General features: G+C 43.4%; 1 protein-coding gene across 1 annotated transcript in view; it reads left to right on the forward strand.

The window, feature by feature from the left end:
- dnah1 (dynein, axonemal, heavy chain 1) overlaps positions 1-25,448 on the forward strand; it is a 66,800-nt gene that overhangs the window by 765 nt on the left and 40,587 nt on the right. Inside the window, exons 2-35 of the mRNA XM_041225456.1 lie at positions 2,888-3,120; positions 3,555-3,627; positions 3,774-3,939; positions 5,005-5,161; positions 8,635-8,767; positions 10,421-10,582; positions 11,093-11,342; positions 11,641-11,798; positions 12,152-12,363; positions 13,141-13,439; positions 13,746-13,896; positions 14,314-14,507; positions 14,833-15,058; positions 15,616-15,735; positions 16,132-16,214; positions 16,496-16,637; positions 17,054-17,209; positions 17,455-17,653; positions 18,414-18,667; positions 18,982-19,194; positions 19,587-19,751; positions 19,911-20,032; positions 20,454-20,559; positions 20,881-21,060; positions 21,336-21,476; positions 21,579-21,742; positions 22,208-22,321; positions 22,779-22,967; positions 23,552-23,657; positions 23,938-24,051; positions 24,385-24,534; positions 24,797-24,883; positions 25,004-25,190; positions 25,353-25,444. Of these exons, the coding sequence (XP_041081390.1) occupies positions 2,908-3,120; positions 3,555-3,627; positions 3,774-3,939; positions 5,005-5,161; positions 8,635-8,767; positions 10,421-10,582; positions 11,093-11,342; positions 11,641-11,798; positions 12,152-12,363; positions 13,141-13,439; positions 13,746-13,896; positions 14,314-14,507; positions 14,833-15,058; positions 15,616-15,735; positions 16,132-16,214; positions 16,496-16,637; positions 17,054-17,209; positions 17,455-17,653; positions 18,414-18,667; positions 18,982-19,194; positions 19,587-19,751; positions 19,911-20,032; positions 20,454-20,559; positions 20,881-21,060; positions 21,336-21,476; positions 21,579-21,742; positions 22,208-22,321; positions 22,779-22,967; positions 23,552-23,657; positions 23,938-24,051; positions 24,385-24,534; positions 24,797-24,883; positions 25,004-25,190; positions 25,353-25,444 (5,478 nt within the window). The 5' untranslated portion in view covers positions 2,888-2,907. The remainder of the gene's footprint in view (positions 1-2,887; positions 3,121-3,554; positions 3,628-3,773; positions 3,940-5,004; positions 5,162-8,634; positions 8,768-10,420; positions 10,583-11,092; positions 11,343-11,640; positions 11,799-12,151; positions 12,364-13,140; positions 13,440-13,745; positions 13,897-14,313; positions 14,508-14,832; positions 15,059-15,615; positions 15,736-16,131; positions 16,215-16,495; positions 16,638-17,053; positions 17,210-17,454; positions 17,654-18,413; positions 18,668-18,981; positions 19,195-19,586; positions 19,752-19,910; positions 20,033-20,453; positions 20,560-20,880; positions 21,061-21,335; positions 21,477-21,578; positions 21,743-22,207; positions 22,322-22,778; positions 22,968-23,551; positions 23,658-23,937; positions 24,052-24,384; positions 24,535-24,796; positions 24,884-25,003; positions 25,191-25,352; positions 25,445-25,448) is intronic.

Here is a 25,448-nt window from a genome sequence, read left to right on the forward strand (position 1 = left end):
TCAAGGAAGATGCTTGTGAAGTTTGGAGTTAGTCCGGTACATTGTTTGTCAACTGACTCGGGTTTAAATTTCAAATGTAAACGTATAACTGGCGGCAGTCTTGTTTTATGAAACATCACCCTTTTCACTTACTTGTGTTACACTGTTACTGGGATGATAACTACCAAGCTTGGACTTTGTTGGTCAAACGGTGTTCAAATAGCAGCGGTCTGCTGTTAAGGGCGCGTTTCGTTAAAGTTTGTGGCAGCCATTTCGACATTAAAATTTATCGCAGAAACTTCTGCTTCGCAAACTTGATGCGGGTTTGGATGCTGATGATATATGCCAAGTGTCTGATCAATGGCTTCACCGGTTACCAGGAAGAAGATTTCGAAAGATTTTATCGAAAAATGCGTCACGGCGCCAATTGCAAGGACGCAGCAGCAAATGTTTTTGAATCCAATGAATCCAGCCTGTTACCCTCCAAGCCAGATACACACAGCCTCGAAGCAACAGCAGTTTAAAGTTTTGGGAAGAAAAAAAACAAAAAAACTTTAACAATAACAATAGGCTTCCCAGCCTTTGGCTTGGAGGCCTAATAATAATAATAATAATAATAATGTTACTGATAACATAATATGTAGGTCAGTAGTATTTGTGCAATGTATATATCTCCATGTATTTTTTTCTAAACAAAATGATACAAATACAAAATTTAATTATCTTTACTGCTGTTTTTCCAACACAGAATCATTCTGTAGTGTTGGACAATTTCTTCTGAATAAACTAGCCATTATTTTTGTCTGATCGCAAACTGTTTTCTTCCAAATTCTCCTGCAACAAGTGTCTTACTGAAATTTATTTGGACTTAAAAATGAATATGCTTGTAATGTGTGAGGTAGAGGGGTGCCTGTACCCCAAATCCTCAGGCCATTCTGTCTGTCAATGCACCCCCCAGGTACCTAACTCAAAACTTTGCCAAATGATTCCAATGGATCCGCATCAACATGGCTTGGTAACCTGTTGCATACCCTGAGCACTGCTCTCTGTGTAAAGAAGTGTCTCCTCTCACTCTGTCCTGGACTGTTCACTATGAATGGTACTGTTCACCTCTCACTCTGTCCTGGACTGTTCACTATGAATGGTACTGTTCACCTCTCACTCTGTCCTGGACTGTTCACTATGAATGGTACTGTTCACCTCTCACTCTGTCCTGGACTGTTCACTATGAATGGTACTGTTCACCTCTCACTCTGTCCTGGACTGTTCACTATGAATGGTACTGTTCACCTCTCACTCTGTCCTGGACTGTTCACTATGAATGGTACTGTTCACCTCTCACTCTGTCCTGGACTGTTCACTATGAATGGTACTGTTCACCTCTCACTCTGTCCTGGACTGTTCACTATGAATGGTACTGTTCACCTCCTCTCACTCTGTCCTGGACTGTTCACTATGAATGGTACTGTTCACCTCCTCTCACTCTGTCCTGGACTGTTCACTATGAATGGTACTGTTCACCTCCTCTCACTCTGTCCTGGACTGTTCACTATGAATGGTACTGTTCACCTCCTCTCACTCTGTCCTGGACTGTTCACTATGAATGGTACTGTTCACCTCTCACTCTGTCCTGGACTGTTCACTATGAATGGTACTGTTCACCTCCTCTCACTCTGTCCTGGACTGTTCACTATGAATGGTACTGTTCACCTCTCACTCTGTCCTGGACTGTTCACTATGAATGGTACTGTTCACCTCTCACTCTGTCCTGGACTGTTCACTATGAATGGTACTGTTCACCTCTCACTCTGTCCTGGACTGTTCACTATGAATGGTACTGTTCACCTCCTCTCACTCTGTCCTGGACTGTTCACTATGAATGGTACTGTTCACCTCCTCTCACTCTGTCCTGGACTGTTCACTATGAATGGTACTGTTCACCTCTCACTCTGTCCTGGACTGTTCACTATGAATGGTACTGTTCACCTCCTCTCACTCTGTCCTGGACTGTTCACTATGAATGGTACTGTTCACCTCCTCTCACTCTGTCCTGGACTGTTCACTATGAATGGTACTGTTCACCTCTCACTCTGTCCTGGACTGTTCACTATGAATGGTACTGTTCACCTCCTCTCACTCTGTCCTGGACTGTTCACTATGAATGGTACTGTTCACCTCCTCTCACTCTGTCCTGGACTGTTCACTATGAATGGTACTGTTCACCTCCTCTCACTCTGTCCTGGACTGTTCACTATGAATGGTACTGTTCACCTCCTCTCACTCTGTCCTGGACTGTTCACTATGAATGGTACTGTTCACCACCTCTCACTCTGTCCTGGACTGTTCACTATGAATGGTACTGTTCACCTCCTCTCACTCTGTCCTGGACTGTTCACTATGAATGGTACTGTTCACCTCCTCTCACTCTGTCCTGGACTGTTCACTATGAATGGTACTGTTCACCTCCTCTCACTCTGTCCTGGACTGTTCACTATGAATGGTACTGTTCACCTCTCACTCTGTCCTGGACTGTTCACTATGAATGGTACTGTTCACCTCTCACTCTGTCCTGGACTGTTCACTATGAATGGTACTGTTCACCTCCTCTCACTCTGTCCTGGACTGTTCACTATGAATGGTACTGTTCACCACCTCTCACTCTGTCCTGGACTGTTCACTATGAATGGTACTGTTCACCACCTCTCACTCTGTCCTGGACTGTTCACTATGAATGGTACTGTTCACCTCTCACTCTGTCCTGGACTGTTCACTATGAATGGTACTGTTCACCTCTCACTCTGTCCTGGACTGTTCACTATGAATGGTACTGTTCACCTCTCACTCTGTCCTGGACTGTTCACTATGAATGGTACTGTTCACCTCTCATGTATTGTATTTTTTTTAACAGTCACTGATGTCTATTTTAAGATGGAGAAAAGCAACACTCAGTTCACACAGCCTTGGGGGAGAGGTCTGCACCCACGGCCTCCGAGCACCCTGCCCCGCTCAAGCGCCCATGTACAGGGCATCGCATCCAGGAAGGGCAGCGGCCGGCAGCACTCCTCCAGGAAGCCCCCCGTGATTAAACAGAGGGGGTTCTATTCTGATGTCATCGCTCCCGAAGCAGCACCGCTGTTGGAGGTAAGTCTTCAGCATTGCAAAGCCTTTTACTGGCAGCAGGATTGATTTGAGTTAAAATACTCGAATTGGTCGACTAGTCTTCACTTTAATAAAGTCATGTATTAGGTCATGTTCTGTACTCTATGTATTGTTTTGTAAAACATGAATGTAATTTATGAAATGTAATTTATCTGTTAATGGATCGGAACCACGACTGCACCTCTGTCCATCTGAAACTGCAGCTTCCCAATTACTCTACGATCACAGGACGTGCCATGAGTGGACTGCCAGGTTCTGAGGTCTACTGCCACTTTACTATTCGACTGGTCGACTCTGCGGGGCGGCCCCTAATTTAGCTCTGGCATTGTACAGGCTCATTCAATTCTGAGTAAGACGAGTAAGCCCAGTTTCACTGATAGGATCAATATTGAGCTTTACATTAACTTTCCTTACAGCCTTATATGGAGGGACCTGAGGTTCACCAGAGTCTATTATGTCAAACTGGCTATGAGCAACATCTACCAAAAGGTAATTAGACCATTGCATTGTATTATTATTATTCAGCTGAACTTCAACATACCTTTATTAAGTGTTTTAATTTACTGTGCTTGCTCTCGTTTAAAAAAAAGTGTAAAAATGACACTTAAAATCAAATACGTCTTTTTTTTTCCTAGCTACAACATTCCATGCACCTGAACACGTCTCGGATGAGACGCCACATGGACCCTCTACTGAGGTCCTTCACAAGTCTGACTTCCCACTGTCAGGATATACGGCCAAGGTCCAGCTGCCATTTGATGTGACACCGGGACTCACACCTCGCAAAATCGAGATTGAGAGGTAGGGGTCTCATCTGAATGTGCACTGCGTGCGACGGGGCGAAAACTCTGTCTGTGACAAAGGTGTAAATAGTGTGTATTTTTGTGGTGGTTTGTTATTTTGTAGTGTGTGTGTGTGTGTGTGTGTGTGTGTAGGAGAAAAAAAATATTTTTCTTCTGTGGTAAAAGCATAGTAAGGTGTAGCAAAGCATAGTGAAAACATGGTAAAGTTCTGACAGTACATAACTATTAGTCATTTATCTGTGCTGAATTTAGCAACCCTAAATAACCCTAATACATTCACTGACAAATGTTTCAGCTATAAGTCTTTTTCAAAGCAGCAACAAAAACCACACACATGTCTTTTGGCAGTTGTAAAATACTGAATGAAGTATGGTAAAGCGTGGTTACCTCTACAATGACTGACAAGGTAGCCATGCTGTACCTGACACTGTGAATTACTTGTGTGTTCTGTGCCTGCTGTTTATCACCAATGTGTATTCCTACAGTAAGGTTTTGTGTCTTGTTACTCTGCTGTTTATCACCAATGTGTATCCCTACAGTAAGGTTTTGTGTCTTGTTACTCTGCTGTTTATCACCAATGTGTATTCCTACAGTAAGGTTTTGTGTCTTGTTACTCTGCTGTTTATCACCAATGTGTATTCCTACAGTAAGGTTTTGTGTCTTGTTACTCTGCTCTTTGTCACCAATGTGTATTCCTACAGTAAGGTTTTGTGTCTTGTTACTCTGCTGTTTATCACCAATGTGTATTCCTACAGTAAGGTTTTGTGTCTAGTTACTCTGCTCTTTGTCCCCAATGTGTATTCCTACAGTAAGGTTTTGTGTCTTGTTACTCTGCTCTTTGTCCCCAATGTGTATTCCTACAGTAAGGTTTTGTGTCTTGTTACTCTGCTGTTTATCACCAATGTGTATTCCTACAGTAAGGTTTTGTGTCTTGTTACTCTGCTCTTTGTCCCCAATGTGTATTCCTACAGTAAGGTTTTGTGTCTTGTTACTCTGCTCTTTGTCCCCAATGTGTATTCCTACAGTAAGGTTTTGTGTCTTGTTACTCTGCTCTTTGTCCTAGACGGAGACAGAAATACCTGTCTCTGGATGTTTCTGAGCTGCTGAAAGATCAAGGGATAGATTCCAATAAGCTAATGCCAAGGCATCGTGATTCTGGAGCACAGATAATGATTGAAGAGAGGAGTGAATCACCTCCACCTGTTTACCTGCCTTTGGAGGTACTGTACACCTACTGTTCTGTGCTGTCAACGAGCATTCATTACATCATTATATGCAGTATTCTAGACCCTGATACTGATGTGATACAGCCCTCTGAAATCTCATTATAATATATCATGCACCCTGATATTGATGTGATCCAGCCCTCTGAAATGTCTTTATAATATACAGCACTAGACCCTGATATTGATGAGATCCAGCCCTCTGAAATGTCTTTATAATATACAGCACTAGACCCTGATATTGATGAGATCCAGCCCTCTGAAATGTCTTTATAATATACAGCACTAGACCCTGATATTGATGAGATCCAGCCCTCTGAAATGTCTTTATAATATACAGCACTAGACCCTGATATTGTTGAGACACAGCCCTCTGAAATCTCATTATAATATATCATGCACCCTGATATTGATGTGATCCAGCCCTCTGAAATGTCTTTATAATATACAGCACTAGACCCTGATATTGATGTGATCCAGCCCTCTGAAATGTCTTTATAATATACAGCACTAGACCCTGATATTGATGTGATCCAGCCCTCTGAAATGTCTTTATAATATACAGCACTAGACCCTGATATTGATGAGATCCAGCCCTCTGAAATGTCTTTATAATATACAGCACTAGACCCTGATATTGATGAGATCCAGCCCTCTGAAATGTCTTTATAATATACAGCACTAGACCCTGATATTGATGTGATCCAGCCCTCTGAAATGTCTTTATAATATACAGCACTAGACCCTGATATTGATGAGACACAGCCCTCTGAAATGTCTTTATAATACACAGCACTAGACCCTGATATTGATGAGATCCAGCCCTCTGAAATGTCTTTATAATATACAGCACTAGACCCTGATATTGATGAGATCCAGCCCTCTGAAATGTCTTTATAATACACAGCACTAGACCCTGATATTGATGAGATCCAGCCCTCTGAAATGTCTTTATAATATACAGCACTAGACCCTGATATTGATGAGACCCAGCCCTCTGAAATGTCTTTATAATACACAGCACTAGACCCTGATATTGATGAGATCCAGCCCTCTGAAATGTCTTTATAATATACAGCACTAGACCCTGATATTGATGAGATCCAGCCCTCTGAAATGTCTTTATAATATACAGCACTAGACCCTGATATTGATGAGATCCAGCCCTCTGAAATGTCTTTATAATATACAGCACTAGACCCTGATATTGATGAGACACAGCCCTCTGAAATGTCTTTATAATATACAGCACTAGACCCTGATATTGATGAGATCCAGCCCTCTGAAATGTCTTTATAATATACAGCACTAGACCCTGATATTGATGAGATCCAGCCCTCTGAAATGTCTTTATAATACACAGCACTAGACCCTGATATTGATGAGATCCAGCCCTCTGAAATGTCTTTATAATACACAGCACTAGACCCTGATATTGATGAGATCCAGCCCTCTGAAATGTCTTTATAATACACAGCACTAGACCCTGATATTGATGAGATCCAGCCCTCTGAAATGTCTTTATAATATACAGCACTAGACCCTGATATTGATGAGACCCAGCCCTCTGAAATGTCTTCATAATACACAGCACTAGACCCTGATATTGATGAGATCCAACCCTCTGAAATGGCTTTACAATATACAGCACTAGACCCTGATATTGATTCGATCCAGCCCTCTGAAATGTTTTTATAATATACAGCACTAGACCCTGATATTGATGAGATCCAGCCCTCTGAAATGTCTTTATAATATACAGCACTAGACCCTGATATTGATGAGACACAGCCCTCTGAAATGTCTTTATAATATACAGCACTAGACCCTGATATTGATGAGATCCAGCCCTCTGAAATGTCTTTATAATATACAGCACTAGACCCTGATATTGATGTGATCCAGCCCTCTGAAATGTCTTTATAATATACAGCACTAGACCCTGATATTGATGAGATCCAGCCCTCTGAAATGTCTTTATAATATACAGCACTAGACCCTGATATTGATGAGATCCAGCCCTCTGAAATGTCTTTATAATATACAGCACTAGACCCTGATATTGATGAGATCCAGCCCTCTGAAATGTATTTATAATATACAGCACTAGACCCTGATATTGATGAGATCCAGCCCTCTGAAATGTCTTTATAATATACAGCACTAGACCCTGATATTGATGAGATCCAGCCCTCTGAAATGTCTTTATAATATACAGCACTAGACCCTGATATTGATGAGATCCAGCCCTCTGAAATGTCTTTATAATATACAGCACTAGACCCTGATATTGATGTGATCCAGCCCTCTGAAATGTCTTTATAATATACAGCACTAGACCCTGATATTGATGAGATCCAGCCCTCTGAAATGTCTTTATAATATACAGCACTAGACCCTGATATTGATGAGATCCAGCCCTCTGAAATGTCTTTATAATACACAGCACTAGACCCTGATATTGATGAGATCCAGCCCTCTGAAATGTCTTTATAATATACAGCACTAGACCCTGATATTGATGAGATCCAGCCCTCTGAAATGTCTTTATAATATACAGCACTAGACCCTGATATTGATGAGATCCAGCCCTCTGAAATGTCTTTATAATATACAGCACTAGACCCTGATATTGATGAGATCCAGCCCTCTGAAATGTCTTTATAATACACAGCACTAGACCCTGATATTGATGTGATCCAGCCCTCTGAAATGTCTTTATAATATACAGCACTAGACCCTGATATTGATGAGATCCAGCCCTCTGAAATGTCTTTATAATATACAGCACTAGACCCTGATATTGATGTGATCCAGCCCTCTGAAATATCTTTATAATATACAGCACTAGACCCTGATATTGATGAGATCCAGCCCTCTGAAATGTCTTTATAATACACAGCACTAGACCCTGATATTGATGAGACACAGCCCTCTGAAATGTCTTTATAATATACAGCACTAGACCCTGATATTGATGTGATCCAGCCCTCTGAAATGTCTTTATAATATACAGCACTAAACCCTGATATTGATGAGATCCAGCCCTCTGAAATGTCTTTACAATGTAGAGACAGCCTGATCTCTTAAGAGATGGCTATCAGCTTGTATTGGCTAGCATCTTATAAAATATTCTATATGTATTCATTGTGTGAGCATAACTTTTTTTTAATACGGCTTTGAAATTTTTTCCTTCTTGATTTTGTAATTTCTCAATGTCTCAGTAATTTAAAAATAAACATTTCTAAAACCAGAACATGATACGGATACAAAGAAGTAAATGTCTCTTCTCTTTTCCAGTATGGGGCCTGCATTCTTTTAAACCCTTTATAGTTCATTAATCCTGAACAGCTGTTTTGCTTGTCCTGAGAGTAAAAAATAAGATAACGAAACAAGCAACCAAAAAAAAACAAACAAGCAAGCGACAACGATTAAGGATAAAGGATGTGTCTTTGTTGTTGTGTTGCCAGGTGTTTGATGATGAGGAGTTTGACTGCCGGACTCCGTCGGACTGGCTGGCTCTTGGAGTGGAGCCTGGTTCCAGGGACCGGAAACCAGTTCCGGGAAAAGCACTGCTCCCTCATAGTGATCTCATCGGACACAGTACGCTTTACAACACGAAAAGGGCTTGAAGGACTGGGCTGAAAAAACTGAACCTATTTAGCTTCGAGAAACTAAGAATTAGAAAGGGACATGGGTTACCTAGTCATGTTGCTGAAGGAGACTCTTCTTCACACAGAGAGTGGTGAGGGGATGGAATGGGTTACCTAGTCATGTTGTTGAAGGATACTCTTCTTCACACAGAGAGTGGTGAGGGGATGGAATGGGTTACCCAGTCATGTTGCTGAAGGAGACTCTTCTTCACACAGAGAGTGGTGAGGGGATGGAATGGGTTACCCAGTCATGTTGCTGAAGGAGACTCTTCTTCACACAGAGAGTGGTGAGGGGATGGAATGGGTTTCCTAGTCATGTGGTTGAAGGAGACTCTTCTTCACACAGAGAGTGGTGAGGGGATGGAATGGGTTACCCAGTCATGTTGCTGAAGGAGACTCTTCTTCACACAGAGAGTGGTGAGGGGATGGAATGGGTTACCTAGTCATGTTGTTGAAGGAGACTCTTCTTCACACAGAGAGTGGTGAGGGGATGGAATGGGTTTCCTAGTCATGTTGTTGAAGGAGACTCTTCTTCACACAGAGAGTGGTGAGGGGATGGAATGGGTTACCTAGTCATGTTGCTGAAGGAGACTCTTCTTCACACAGAGAGTGGTGAGGGGATGGAATGGGTTACCTAGTCATGTTGCTGAAGGAGACTCTTCTTCACACAGAGAGTGGTGAGGGGATGGAATGGGTTACCTAGTCATGTTGTTGAAGGAGACTCTTCTTCACACAGAGAGTGGTGAGGGGATGGAATGGGTTACCCAGTCATGTTGCTGAAGGAGACTCTTCTTCACACAGAGAGTGGTGAGGGGATGGAATGGGTTACCTAGTCATGTTGCTGAAGGAGACTCTTCTTCACACAGAGAGTGCTGAGGGGATGGAATGGGTTACCTAGTCATGTTGTTGAAGGAGACTCTTCTTCACACAGAGAGTGGTGAGGGGATGGAATGGGTTACCCAGTCATGTTGCTGAAGGAGACTCTTCTTCACACAGAGAGTGGTGAGGGGATGGAATGGGTTTCCTAGTCATGTGGTTGAAGGAGACTCTTCTTCACACAGAGAGTGGTGAGGGGATGGAATGGGTTACCTAGTCATGTTACCTAGTTTGCTGAAGGAGACTCTTCTTCACACAGAGAGTGGTGAGGGGATGGAATGGGTTACCCAGTCATGTTGCTGAAGGAGACTCTTCTTCACACAGAGAGTGGTGAGGGGATGGAATGGGTTACCTAGTCATGTTGCTGAAGGAGACTCTTCTTCACACAGAGAGTGGTGAGGGGATGGAATGGGTTACCCAGTCATGTTGCTGAAGGAGACTCTTCTTCACACAGAGAGTGGTGAGGGGATGGAATGGGTAGCCATGCTGTACCTGACACTGTGAATTACTTGTGTGTTCTGTGCCTGCTGTTTATCACCAACTCGACAAAGTTCTGAGATCAGTCAGGTGCTCGGAACCAGATGAGCTTCAGTGGGCTGAATGGCTTCCTCTCGTTTTAAAATGTTCTGATGTTCTTGTGAACGAGAAGCCTTTCAGCCCATCAAATAGTGGTCTGTGGTGGAGCTGTTGTCACAGCATCTTCTCTCTCCTGATCTTAATTTTGCAGCAGACCCAAAAAGTGCTCATTTGACCTACTCCTGGTACCATGTTGGTGTTCTGGATTACAACAAGGAGAACAAACTCTACCTGGTTCATAAAACCGATACCAAGGGGCTTGTGAGAGACCACCACGGGAAGCCCATTATCTATAGAGGACAATCTACTAAAGGCAAGAACTGAAACATCTTGTTTTCTGACTGCTTTCATGGATGTGATAATAAAAGAGGCGCTTGCTCATGGCTAATCAATGTTAGGAGCTAGGGTTCCATATGAACACATGTGGAGTGGGTCACAGGTTTACTGCAGTATACTATGGTAAAAGCAGAGCAAAGTGTAGGAAAGCATAGTAAAAGCACAGGCAGAAATGTTATCACAGGTAAGTATGTTCATGTAAATATCATAGTTACAGTAACAGTGGTAAAGCATGTTAAATGTCCAGTATACTGCAATCATGAGTACACTGGAAATAACGCCATGCAGCTATACTGTGGAATGACAAGGAACAGTGAAAATATGACTTTAGATGTCTGTCTCTAAGGGTGCAGTATGAATTCAATATGACTACTCCATTCGTTGTTTTCATGTGCATTCCATTATCTGCACTTCTTATAATCTGTTACCCTGTTATCTGCCAGCAGCTGTTGTCCATACTAAACATCTTCTTTACCGTCTCGAACAGAAGAGAGAACGCTGCTGCCCTGCCAGTACTGGGTGCCCCGAATCCAGCTGGCCTTCTCTGCAGAGGACCCCTGCAACTTCGTCAATCGAGTCATGAGCGCACACCGCCGGCGCCAGAGGACTGAGGCGCTGCTGCTGTACAACCTGTATGTTGACTGCATGCCAGTGGATGGGAGGAGGTCTGTGGACAAAGACAGCCTGCAGAGAATTAAAAAACGGGCCGTTACCACCCCCGGACTCAGGCAGAGCGTGTAAGGATTTTATAAAAAACTAAAAAACTCAGACACATTCCTCAAGTAGACTTACTTTTACAATCTTTGACAAAGTTTCTTATAGTTTTACCTTGTACTGATTAAAGCAAAGTGTCTTCTCTCTCTTATGCTGTTAGAATAGAAAGGTAAAAATATAAGAAACTAGACAAACTTCTAAGGCACTAGCCGAAATGTTAGCTTGAACTTTTTCCTACAGTTTTGGTACCAAATTCTTATTGTTTACTTGTAGGTATACTATATATGTATATATATGTATAATATTTAATTTCATTTTCAGGATACAAGACTGCCTGGATCTCCTTGAGAAGGAGATTGTTATCGACTATAACCGCACAATGAACAAGATTTGCTTCAATAAAGTTGTGACTTCTCATAGAGAGCAGTTTTCTTATGTCACCTTGCCTAAAACAAGAATTGCAAAGGTGCCAGAGAAAGGTAAATCTAAGCAACATCTCATACAAAAAACATTTGTGTACAAAACAGAGCGAGGTGTAAAGACGCACCTCTTATAACACGATTACCAAAGTAAAGGAACGGCAAAGTGTAATACAGCATAGTGGAAGCACTGCAAAGGATCTTAAAAACATGGCAAACTGTGAAACTGTGCAGTTATTTACTGTGCATTATATGGTAAGGATCAGTAATAAATTAACAGACGTCATTTTTATCCATAGTGCAAATAAGGTACAAAATATCTGTTTCTGTTATAAAATATATGATCATTTCTTCTTCTTCTTCTTCTTCTTCTTCTTCTTCTTCTTCTTCTTCTTCTTCTTCTTCTGTTTCAGGGTTTGTGGATGTCCCAGACTACCCATTCGCTGAGAACAGAAAAGCCTTCTATTTTACCTCTCTGCTGACAAAACCCGAGACGATTGCCGCTGAGTCCAAAGTGCGCGCCGAGTGTAACAAAGTTGCGGCCATGTCTCTGTTCCATGTGAACCTGACCAAGTGCCTCCGTCTGGAGGAGTTTGAGCAGATCCAGTCCCAGACATATTCACAGGTGAGACGTGAATTCAAAAGAAAAACTCTGCGACAGCTCACTCCAAGAGAGACACAAAGAATAGAGATTGGTAAAAATAAGCTGATTGTATAGTTTTCATGTGATGCACCAAGAATCATTTTATTTCATGGGAACTAGGATAGGGGTGCTGTACATTTTGGGTGGGACAGAATGGCGGTCAATAATTGGTTAATAATGCACCCAGCCCTGTTCTCTTTAATACTGGAAAATTAACGTTTAGTTATTTTAAATATCACTTGAAACATGCTTATGACATGCATTTCTGTTGCATGTTTCAGATGTAGATTGTCAACAAAGGAAAACGTATTGGTTTTAGTTTTACAATCAACAGGTTCCTTTTCCATTTCAGTAAACACCTTTTTGAAAGGGAATTACCTGAGTACCTGCACACCCCCAGACGGTAAACTGATAAGGAGCAATTAAAAAGGCACACAGAATGCTTGGTTATATAGTTAAAAGTGTAGAGTACAAATCCAAAGAGGTTAGGATGAGGCTGTGTAACACGCTGGAGTAACAGCGGAGACGCAGAGAGTGGCGAGGGTATGGAATTAGTTACTTAGCCATTTCCTTATCATTGGGATCCTTTAAGAACCGACAAAGAAATCAACCAATCACTGGGAAGCGGACAGGCACTGCTGCGCTGAATAGCCTCATTCTTAATATTTCTTATGCTCTCATGTTTAATGGGTTTCTCTGTGTTTTTTGTTAAAAGGAATGACCCTCCCTGATAAAGATCTGTATTATGATGTTTTTCAGGTGCAGCTGTTTCTGAAGGACAGCTGGGTGAACACCCTGAAGAGCGGCGTGCGGTCCAGCCTGCATGACGTGGGGAAGGGCTGGTATAGCCTGCACGAGTCCAGCTGGGAGGTGTACCGCATGTCCAAGCTCTACAAGCTGATGGAGCGCATCAAGTTCAGCCTGCAGGACTCCCTGCGCTTCCTGGTGCAGGACTCCCTGGTCAACTTGACGCAGCTCCTCCTGGACGCCTGCCACAGCGTGCTCTGCTGCCCCGATGACATGGACTGGGGCAGCGACCTCATCAACAGCCCCTTCAAGTACGAGCTTTACCACCTGACAGGTTTGAACCAGGGGCATCAATTACACACTGCCAAAAAAGAACAAAGCATAAAAAAGCACAGTGAAAGCATGGTGAAGCATAGGTGTGGGAAAGCATGTGCAAAACATATGATAACATATGATAACTGGTGTGATCATGGGAAAAGTGCAAAGTGACCTTTTATAAGGGTAGATTAGAGTATAAATAGTTTCATGTTAGCCAAGTGATATAAGTGTCAGTAACCTTCAGTAAATAATGCTTCATTGGAATTGAAATGATCCTAATTGTACTGTCTTCCTGTTAGGCCCAAAAGGAACCCCTTGTTTTTTGTGGACCTGGTGCTGGATAAGTCTGGGGTTCACTTCAGCACCCCAAAGGAGAATTTTGAGAGGTCCCTCTTAGCCCTGTTTGATAAAGGAATCCTGGCAACACACAACGTTCCTCAGCTGGAGAAGGTTTGCCTCCTCCCTCTAAAACACTGTGCTGAAGCTAGCATTTACTGATTCAGCTTTAATGCAGTGGAAATCCCAACCGTAACCCTAACACCAAACGTATCATCAAAACCTTTTATGAAGGGATTGCATATCTCTATATCAATATAATTATGAATTGAAGGAAAATATATTTTGGAGACATCATAGGTTTTTAGCAGCAGTGCTATCAAACATCCTGCTTCACTTTTAAAACGCTTTTAAACTTGATTATTTCAAGCTGTAAGATTTGAAATATAAGTTTAAATAAACCACCGAAAAAATGATGAGTAGAGAATGTTTATTACCGGTGGCAGCAGCAGCTGTCCGAGAAAGCACGTAGCCCCCATTTATATAAATGTATTGTCTATGTTGATTTCACCTCCTGGTTGTCGTTGTCAGCTCGTGCTGAAGAACATGTTCATCAGTGGGGTCCCCCTGCTGGAGTCAGTGGGGCTGCACGAGCCCCCTGTGGAGGAGCTGCGCGAAGGCATCCGCAGCGCCATCCGCAAAGCCTTGATCCCGCTGAGCGCCTACGCCAAGCAGTACGAGAGGCACCTGGAGCTCAGCAACATGGACATCGACCACTTCATTAAGTAAGGGTCACCGTCCGTAGAACTGCAACTCGGAAACTAGTGAGTTAAGAACAACTGGAAAAACACAAGCTTATCAGTCCTCTTTTACAGTTTCATTTCAAAGAATGATAAGAGAGCAGGGATGGAAGTAAGACTCCAATTGCATAGCAGTGTCACCCATTCCAGGTTTTACTGTGTGCTTGATTAGCCCCAGTGTAAAGGTAACAAGCTCAGGTGTGTACTTATTAAACCCATAGTAAAACCAGGAATGGATCAAGCTGCTATGCAATGGGAGTCTTGTTTCCATCCCTGTATAAAGGCACATGTTTGTTTTTTTGTATTTTAGGTCGTACATTAAGCAGGAGCGCACTGTTCAGGATGTGAAGAAGGACGTCTACATGCACCTGGCTGAGAAGGAGCTGCTGGACAACACCCTGCCCTCCTCCATCATCATCGGACCCTTCCTTGTCAACGTGGAGACGGTGCGGCAGACCCTGTCCAAGAAGCGCAAAGCCCTGGCCAACGCCATCCTCGACCAGCTGGCATGTAAACTGCGCAAGCAAATCGAAGCTGTGCGTGGGTTTAAATTTACCTTTGAATTTCTCGCCTTGTTTCGAATGCCTCTGGAGGACACCATGCAGGTGCCTGGCCAGTAGGGTTCCCTGCAGCACGATGAGGAAAAACAGTCCCTGTCGGTTAGCCAATGCAACGCTCCCCCCAAGAATCCCCAGCAAAGACTGAGGACCTCGTTGCTGTACTCAATGTGTGTTACCAAGTTTTAACAAGGCAGGGAACTACAAGTGAAAACAAAATAAGGGAATGCTAAATTGCTCAGTTTAGTATCACTGGTTTACTTTCAATAAGCTTTCATTTTAATTAAGTGGTAAGCGTGGTGTAAGGAACTACAGCGTTCAACTACAGCGTTCAGCAGTCAACCTGGCAACCTTATCTAAGCTGCATGTGTCCATTGGTGAAAGGTAAAGCTTGTATTAAGAGGGATGAAATGTGGCTGAGACCTGTCTGTGGTTATGGTGCATTTTAAAGTGATCACTGGACCCTGATTACCTGGCTATAGAGCTCTGGTGGACGTGCTTTTGCTGCAGTCTGATGCTTGCACATGTTTTACCAGGCTTGTGAGGAGTGTAAAGCCATCAGCAGGAAGCTGTATGAGAAGCCAAGCAGCATTGAGGAGCTGGCGGAGCTGAGAGAATGGATGAAGGGGATCCCTGAGCAGATGAAGATGCACGAGGTATGATAACGGTCCTTTGGCGTTGATGATTGCAACATTGTTTATAAAATGGCTTTGAAATGTCCTGGCATGGATAACACCCCACTATTTTACTGTATTGTTATAATATAAGAGTAGGGGTGTGCAGGCATTTGCACTTGTACTCGGAATTGGCTTGCAGAAGTATCATCGGCAGGTATTCAATAAAGCCATTCATTAACGTGTTGATTTCAAAACAAGAAAAGCCATGCTTCCCTCACAACTGAGCCCCAATCAATGGCGTTGATTGTTTTAAAAGACAATTGGAAGAACACCTCCCACTCATCTGGGCACTGACATGTTTACTGCCGGAGCTGCGTGCGAAGGCTGTTTATACCCAGCGGCGTATCTATTCACTTCTGCATTGCTGTTTAACAGGAACTCACTTCCAAGTTGATGTTGGACTATGAATTGATCGATGAGTTCTTTTACAACCTCTCTGCAGAGGATTTCAATTTAAAGTGAGTGAACATTCTTTCATTACGTCTCTAGCATCACAGGATCAGGCATGGAGCAAGAATTGATAACGCTAATGTTTAAAATCTTGTACCTTACCCTACCGATTTTATCTATAACAGTGTCCTTCATGGACTGAATCAGCATCCCAGGGTGCTTCACAAAAATATACTGTGCTTATGTACATTTGACATGTTTAGTAAAGTCTTAAAGATAGATTGAAAGCATGTGGGCTGTTAAATGAGGTGTTTGTTAATGTATGTTTGCATTTATGTATTTCTCTAAGATGGACTGCAGTTGGCTGGCCTGGTAAAATTGATAAGCAAATAGAAAGCATTCAGCTCCAGCACGAAGAGGACGAGGAGCGGTTTAATAAAATACAAGCTGTGGATCAGAGCAACTTCAATGAGAAGCTGGAAACAATGCAGGCATGCACAGCTTTGCTTTGTTCTTTTCTGTTGTAATCAATCTGCAAATCTAGATGGCCATGGTATACCAGGCAACTTTTAGACAGCTTTCTGACAAACTTTCTGGCAAACTCTGGAAGTACATTTTCAAGCACGTTTCACAATGCGAAAAAGTGCAGGCAACAAAATCGAACCACTGCATGGGATATTAAATAATGTGCCTCACATTATCAGCGTTGCACACTACCCTACCCATACTGCCTCAATAAACCACGACCAACACACGTTATAATCCAGTTTGCAGCACGCATTGTTTTGGTATGATGTGATGTGGGTGTTTGTTGTCACCCATCAATATTAAGGAAATCCCTCCTGTTTTTTGAGGTGGTGCGCTTGACAGATGCTCAGCGCAGATACTAACGCTGTTGGTCTTGCAGATGCTCGTGGCGGGATTCTCAGCCTACACAGACATCAGCCGCGCTCACGAGGTTGCGAACGAGGTGAGGAGGGTGAGCAAGCAGCTGAAGGAGTCCCAGCAGCTGGCCCAGCTTTACAACAACAGGGAGCGTCTCTTCGGCATGCCTGTGACTAATGTGAGTGCTGCACAGGCTCTCTCACCTTCCACCCTTAGAACAGTGTACCATCATAGAAGCACAGCGACAGCATGCTGAGGCATAGGCAAGCATTGTAAAGAGTAGCAAGGTATGGTAATCTGTTTTTATAGGAGATGTTGTGGAGAATGCTTTGTTTTACTCTCAGCGAAATTATAAGGGTAGTTGCTGCTAACAGGTTCAAAAGGGGGCGTGACTTATAATGTATCTGATGTGTTTTTTTCCAGTATGACAGGCTGCTGAAGCTGACCAAGGACTTCCAGCCGTTCCGGGACCTTTGGACCACCACGTCGGATTGGCTGCGCTGGCACGAGAGCTGGATGAACGACCCGCTCACCACCATCGATCCCGAGCAGCTGGAGAAGAACGTCAGCGAGTCCTTCAAGACCATGCACAAGTGCGTCAAGCTGTTCAAAGACATCCCAGGTAAGGCTTTCACCTCCTGAGAGGTGCTGTAAACTGGATGACCATTCATGCATTTCAGTGTACAGTGAAACATGGTACCAGGGATGGAAATAAGACACCTATTGCATAGCGGGTTCACCCATTCCAGGTTTTACTATGAGCTTGATTAGCCATGGTGTATAGGTAACACAGGTGTGTCTTATTAAACTCATAGTAAAACGAGGACTGGATCAAACTGCTTTGCAATGGGAATCTTATGTCCAACCCCGTTGCTCTGTATGTAGAGTTAAACATATATGGAGAACGTTTTGTAGGCTGGTAAAATCTATCTGCTGCTTGCATGTATTTTTTTTAAATAGGAACACCTTCATTACACAGTGTATATAAATTACTATACAACAAGTGTTGAGAGATCTAGCATCGACTCATTTTTCATGTTCAATGCTGTTGAGTATTTTCTTTGTACCAGATGTCACCTTGCATTCATTCAAACCCAACAACAGCAAGACGAATCACACTGTTTAAAATTTACTCAACCGCTTTTGGAGGCTTATGGTTTATTCGTTGTACATTCTCATTTTTGCAAAAATGAGTACATATCCCATGAACAGTTCATGAAATGTCCTCTCTGTATATACTAAAAGATATAGACGCACTCAGCACTTGGATATCCTTTGCACATCTCGTCAGCACACTGGGATTCATCATGTCAGAGTGGTCACTGTGGACAGCTTATCTTGAATCGGGTGGTGCTGTAATTCTGGCTGTCTGCTGTCTGCAGCTTGTCAGGATGTGGCCACGGATATCCGTGGAAAGATCGAGGAGTTCCGGCCCTACATCCCATTGATCCAGGGGCTGAGAAACCCTGGCATGCACAACCGGCACTGGGAGCTGCTGTCGCAGAGCATCCAGATGAACATCAAGCCCAAGGCCAACTTCACATTCTCCAGGTGCCTGGAGCTCAAGCTGCAGGACCACATCGAGGCCATCGCGAAGGTGGCTGAAGTAGCGGGGAAGGAATATGCTATAGAGCAGGTGGGTGAACAGGACAATAGACCAGTGAAGGCAGTAGCTGGAGCGATTGTCAACTTGGTAACCCTTACATATGAAGGTTGCTATGTGCACGCTGCAATCATTTTGCAGTGTACCATGCTTTACAGTGTTTACTGTGCCATTTCCCATGCTTTTACTATGCTTTACTACATTATGCTAGGGAATACCACTGTAAACTTTTATAACGGTTACAATCATTGTTGACTCTTTAACCTACCAGTAAATTTAACAGTAACTACAACATTCTTCTAAAGAACAAGAATAATCTCACCGACTCCTTTATCTTTTATACCTAGGCACTGGACAAGATGTTGAAGGACTGGTCTACGGTCACTTTCGAAGTTTTACCCTACAAGGAGACTGGGACCTTTATCCTGAAGAGTCCGGACGAGGCGTCCCAGTTGCTGGACGACCATATTGTGATGACCCAGAGCATGTCCTTCTCCCCGTTCAAAAAACCCTTTGAGGGGCGGATCAGCACATGGGAGAGCAAGCTGAGAATCACACAGGTACACTTCCAGCATTGCCAGGAACCACGGTCAACCCCTCTCCACCCTCAGTTTGAGAATTTGGTTTCAGTATATATTCTAAAATCCAACATAAGGAAAATACAGTAAGTTATTAAGAGCTGACTTTTCAATTTAACTTAAAAATAATAAAAGACAATAGTTCTGCTGTGTATTAAGGGTTGCACAGTTGTCCCATGGTTTACATTGTGCATTTACACAAAGTATGATTTGCCATGTTTGTTATTAGGCTTTACTCTACCTCTCTGGTCTTCACAATGTTAACCATGCTTTCACTCTGCTGTATCACACTTTGCTGTGCTTTTACTGCGGGAAGCTGTATGAATGCTCTCCAGTGTACTCTGATGGCAGTGTGTCGTTGTCCCTCCCATCAGGATGTGCTGGAGGAGTGGCTGACATGCCAGCGCTCCTGGCTCTACCTGGAGCCCATCTTCAGCTCCGAGGACATCAACCGGCAGCTCCCAGTGGAGAGCAAGAGGTACCAGACCATGGAGAGGACCTGGAGGAAGATCATGAAGAACACCAATGAGAACAGACAGGTAAAGGGAGGGGTCCTCTGAACTACACAATACAGGGGTACTGTCAGCATTCTTTAGCGTGGCACCAAAACCAATGCAGAAACCAAGACCAGAGGACACAGCTGGAAATGAGGTGGAGATAGATGCTAAGATGTGCAATAAATTAGCTGTTTTGTGCAGATTATTGAACTCTGCCCTGATCTGCGGTTGCTGGAGAACCTGAGAGAGTGTAACAAACTCCTTGAGCTGGTGCAGAAGGGACTGAGCGAGTACCTGGAGACCAAGAGGGGGGCCTTCCCAAGGTAAAGAACATTAAAAAGCATGCAACCTTGAGACAGCTGTACAACACTGGAGAACTGCACGATAGATTCAGTTACTGTTTTGTCTAATAAGGCTGCACTTACACAGCGGAACAGGTTGAGGGTAGTGTGGTCATGACTCCCATTTCCCCCTAATACCATTACCCTAGCACTTGAATTCTCTTTATAAAGTGGAACACAGCTTGCACTGTCGGTCTTACCTAGCTTTATAAACGGGGAGCACTGTCCTTCTTCAATGAAGAAACAAAACTTAGTTTCTGGTTGCAGTTAAAAAGTACAATATAAGCATAAAATATAGTTAACCATCAGCAGCGTCTTGATCATGTAACGCGTTGTATTTATAGCATTGGATGCTGGTAACGCTACATTGCAACTGTCTTTTGCTCGCTCTTTTTTTTTTCAGATTTTACTTCCTGTCAGATGATGAGCTACTGGAGATCTTGTCCCAAACGAAAGATCCTACTGCTGTGCAGCCCCACCTCCGCAAATGCTTTGAAAATGTGGCGCGGGTAAAAAGCTCTTCTTCTTCTTCTTCTTCTTCTTCTTATTCTTGTTTCAACTTCGAGATGCTGTTGGAAACGAGGTGTGACAACTGGAGCGTGTATCCCCACAGGCTTTATTTAAATAGTCATCCCTAACTATTAAACACTAGAATTCCTTTCTCAGTGTCTTCAGTGGAGCTTGCTGAAGTTTCTTTGAGCAGTTCTTTGTGTTAATAATGAAGTTGTATTTCAGCTGGCACTGTGCCGCACTGACGGAGTTTGGCAGCAGTACCCAGGCACCTCCTAGCTTTGTTTTTGGTTTTATAAACTCTGGTTTCCTCCCTGCAGCTGAAGTTCCAGCAGGACCTAAAGATCACCCACATGTACTCTGGAGAGGGGGAGGAAGTGGAGCTGTGCAGACCAGTCTATCCCTCAGGCAATGTGGAGGACTGGCTCCTCGAAGTGCAGAAGTCCATGAAGGCCAGTGTGCGGGACAACATTGAGCGATCCCTGAAGGAGTACCCCAAGGTAGGGCAGGAATATTACATACTGTAGATATGTTACAGTTTGTCATATATAGATAAGAGTTGTGGTATTACCCTTATACAAGTTTGCCATGGTATTTTTGCACAGTATTTGTGCAGTTTTACCATGCTTTCCCATGGTTATACTGTGCATTTACCATGAGCTTCACCACACTGTGCTGTGCTTTTACTGCTAGAGACTTTCTTAAGATCCGCCACTGTTTTTAAAGCAAACCCTGTTTTATTACGGTACAATTGATTTTTGATCGTGTTCCTCAGAAACCTCGCACAGAGTGGGTACTGTCCTGGCCTGGGCAGGTGGTCATTGCTGGGTGTCAGACGTTCTGGACAGCAGAGGTGTCGGAGGCTCTGGAGAAGGGAGATCTGACTAGTAGACTGTACCCAGTGCTCGGGGCTCAGGTACACTCGCCTCTTATACATCATTCAGAAGAAACACATCCCAGTCAATGAAGCTCAGCTGTCAATGTATGCAGCTGATGAAATATCCCCTTCTGTTTCTAGCTCAACGACCTTGTTGCGCTGGTCAGAGGAAAGCTGTCCAAAATGCAGAGATCCGTGCTGTCTGCGCTGATCGTGATTGAAGTGCACGCAAAGGATGTGGCAGCCAGACTGGTGGAAGAGAATGTGCAGGGCGTCAATGACTTTGAATGGATCAGCCAGCTCAGGTAAGCCTGTCTGATCGGCTCTTGCAATCCAGCATACAGAGGGTAAATCTGGCTTGCCATAAATTGTAGAGTGTATTTACCTGTGCATTGACCCACATTCCAGTGCTTCTTACTGTAATCCACCTTTGCAACCTTTATTATAAATTGTTTAACCATGACCTCCCTTATCAGAGTTTACTATTGTAAAAGCACATCAATGTGTTATAAAGCACGGTGAAAGCAAGGTGAAGCATAGCTAAATATTGTAAAGACCGCAAGGTATGATACAGCATACTAAAGAAACATGGGAGACCAGGGTAAACTACTGTAATTGCATAGTATATCTATGGGGAAAGCATGGTAAAACTGCAAAAATACCATACAAAAATACAGAGGTAAACTTTTATAAGGGCTGCCACTAACATGTACCTAAAGGTGGTAGCTAGTTTTGCTGTTCACATGTGTTTGTCTGTGTGTGTAAATCAGATATTACTGGACCAGAGAGGACCTATACATCCGTGCAGTGAATGCTGAATTCCTCTATGGCTACGAGTACCTGGGAAACTCCGGTCGCCTGGTCATCACTCCCCTCACAGACAGGTGAGTTTTTAAAGACCTTCACGTATTATTAACATTTCCTATTGAGAGTCAGTGCAACATTTCAACCCGGAAGATTTGATTTGTTAATAAAAGTCAGGTAAAGCGTACTCTAGTGGAGTTACAGAATAATGCACAACACTGTAACGATACAAGCTGTTATATCTAATCTTCATCCGGTAACAAATACTAGCATTACTGCCATTCACAAAAGTCAGAAAAAAAACTTTGTTGTTTTAAGCTTGAAGCCACAAAAGTCAGGAAATGGGTTATCTGGGATAGGCTTTTCAGCACTGAAACTGACATGTACTGCACAGGGCAGCATTCAGAGGGGAGCAGTGAAAATGGCAGAGGTAAGACCATTCATTTTAAAACCTTAGCAACAACACCTTTGCTTCCCAAACGAGTTTTGTCCTCGTCTCACTGCATCGCGCGTGGCGGGGGTTCTCTTTTCGTCCAGGTGCTACGTGACATTGACCGGAGCTCTGCACCTGAGGTTCGGTGGGGCCCCAGCAGGTCCTGCTGGCACCGGGAAGACAGAGACCACCAAAGACCTGGGGAAAGCACTGGCCATTCAGACCGTGGTGTTCAACTGCTCGGACCAGCTGGACTTCATGGCCATGGGCAAGTTCCTAAAAGGATTGGCCAGGTAAGAGCGTCAAGTAGCAATATGGATTATTTGTTTTAGTGGCGGCAGTGCCGGCTCTCAGCAAGGCACAGGAGTGCAGCGATCCCTCACAGCAATGATAAAGGAACTCCAGAGGGAAGCATTAACGAGCGTAAGAATAGAGGAAAAGTTACAATCGGATGCAAGCAGCTGACTGATCTCAAAACAGCACTGAGTTGGTTCTTGAGAGATCTCAATAAATCTGCAGCAACAACAACTTTGTCATCAAGCTTGTAAAGTGGAACCACATTGAACTGCACTTCAGCCAACTCAAACTAAATAAAAATACAGAGACAAGCTGACTTTCACCCCTTTTCTGTTTAAGATACAATCCAATTAAGAGTTTTTCTAAAATACAATACCATTTTGAAAAAAAGAATTGTACCAGGGTGGCTGATAGAATAGCAATAGCCTCCATGCACGCTGTCACTAGCTTGACCCCTTTCCTGAAGCAAGATGACGTTCAATTGCTTACTTTATAAGAATAAACAGTTCCTGAATTCATTTTGATGGATTTCGTTCAATCGTATGCTTTGTGATTTCTCTGCTGCTGTCCTGCTTCTCAGCTCTGGCGCCTGGGCGTGTTTTGATGAGTTTAACCGGATCGACGTGGAAGTCTTGTCAGTCGTGGCTCAGCAGATCACAACCATTCAGAAAGCACAGCAGCAGCGGGTGAGTTTGATTGAAAACACGTGTCACCTCCCAGTATGCCTGAAACGCCACTGTCAAGCCGTGCTCTGCATTGGTCCTGCATCGAAGCAGTGGCCTGCATTGCAGCTAACCACATTGATTGCCGGTCCCCCGGTGAATGATGGAATTACAGAATTTAATCTGACAGTATTTCAGCAGCTCAGGAGCGAACCTGCTTCTTCGCTTGTTCTAAAATAACAGCCCATTTAAGTTGTATAGTTTATAGAGTAGGCTGCAGTGAACGATGTTGCTTGTTCTGCAGGTGGAGCGGTTTTTGTTTGAAGGGGTGGAGATCCCCCTCGTAGCCTCCTGTGCAGTCTTCATCACCATGAACCCGGGGTACGCTGGGAGGACCGAGCTACCTGACAACCTGAAAGTAATACAAGGCAGCATTCTCGTTCATGCTCCTAGCTTCCTTTTAGGGTCTCTAATATTTTCTCCAAAGTTTTTCTTTATCAAGGTATCTAAGTGTTTTATATTAACCTGGCACTGCAGTAATAAGGCAGTGCAATGCATGCATATAGAAAGTAACATGTGCTGATGCAGTTAAAATAACTTTACTATGCTTTTACTATGGTCTTTCTAAAACTGTATTTCATGCAGGCTCCCAGTGTTCTTCGTTGTTATTTTCTGATTCAGACTCCATTCTACATCACCGGTGTTTTATATTCTACTGTATGACTGTCTATGAATTTTTTTTTTTCTGTAGGCGTTGTTCCGTCCAGTGGCTATGATGGTCCCAGACTACGCTATGATCGCGGAAATCTCCCTGTACTCTTTTGGGTTCAACAATGCCAAAGTTCTGTCCAAGAAAATAACAACCACTTTCAAACTGTCATCGGAGCAGCTGAGCTCCCAGGTCCGCACTATCATGTGTTACAACATGATATAACATACAAGGAAATACGAGTATAATCAGCAGGAAATAAGACTCCTGTAGCAGTTCCACCCATTCCAGGTTTTACTACGATCTTGATTAGCCACAGTGTATCTGTTTCATCAGCAGATCTCAAACTAGTGTTGCATATTATTATGCAGAATGTCAAATGAATTGTAATTTTCAAGAAGGGTACCCCGTAGCAGTCACTCCTGTTACGGTGACTCTGTGCTTTGTTTTGCAGGATCACTATGACTTTGGGATGAGAGCTGTGAAGACTGTCATCTCCGCAGCTGGAAACCTAAAGAGGGAGAACCCCACCATGAACGAGGTGAGGCTTTGTAGATGTTTGCTTGTTTGCTTGTTTCGTTTTTTAATTGATGATGGTTTCTCATGGTTTGAAACCCCCCTGCCTGCAAACCGCAACCGCTCACCCCCTGCGTTCTTGCAGGAGCTGATCTGCCTGAGAGCGATCCGTGACGTCAATGTGCCCAAGTTCCTTCAGGATGACCTCAAACTGTTCAACGGCATCGTCTCTGATCTCTTCCCCAAGATTCAGGAGCAGGCCATCGACTATGGCATCCTGGAGCAGTCCATCCGCAAAGTCTGCAAAAGCAAATGCTTGAAAGACGTTGACAGTGAGCCTGAAAAAAAGAAAAATAAACGAGAGAGCTTGATAGCTTTGAATTTAAATCTTTAAAAAGGGTTATGGGAACATGTGCATTTTTTCGTGACTGTTGTAAATAAATATATTTCTCTATGCCGTTGTGACAGTTTGCCCTTTTCTTTTCCTTGTGTAGGTTTTATCACTAAGTGTATTCAGCTGTATGAAACCACAGTTGTACGACATGGCCTGATGCTGGTGGGCCCCACTGGATCTGGTAAAACAAAGGTAT

Source organism: Polyodon spathula, chromosome 23 (genome assembly GCF_017654505.1).
Source record: "Polyodon spathula isolate WHYD16114869_AA chromosome 23, ASM1765450v1, whole genome shotgun sequence".
NCBI lineage: Eukaryota > Metazoa > Chordata > Actinopteri > Acipenseriformes > Polyodontidae > Polyodon > Polyodon spathula.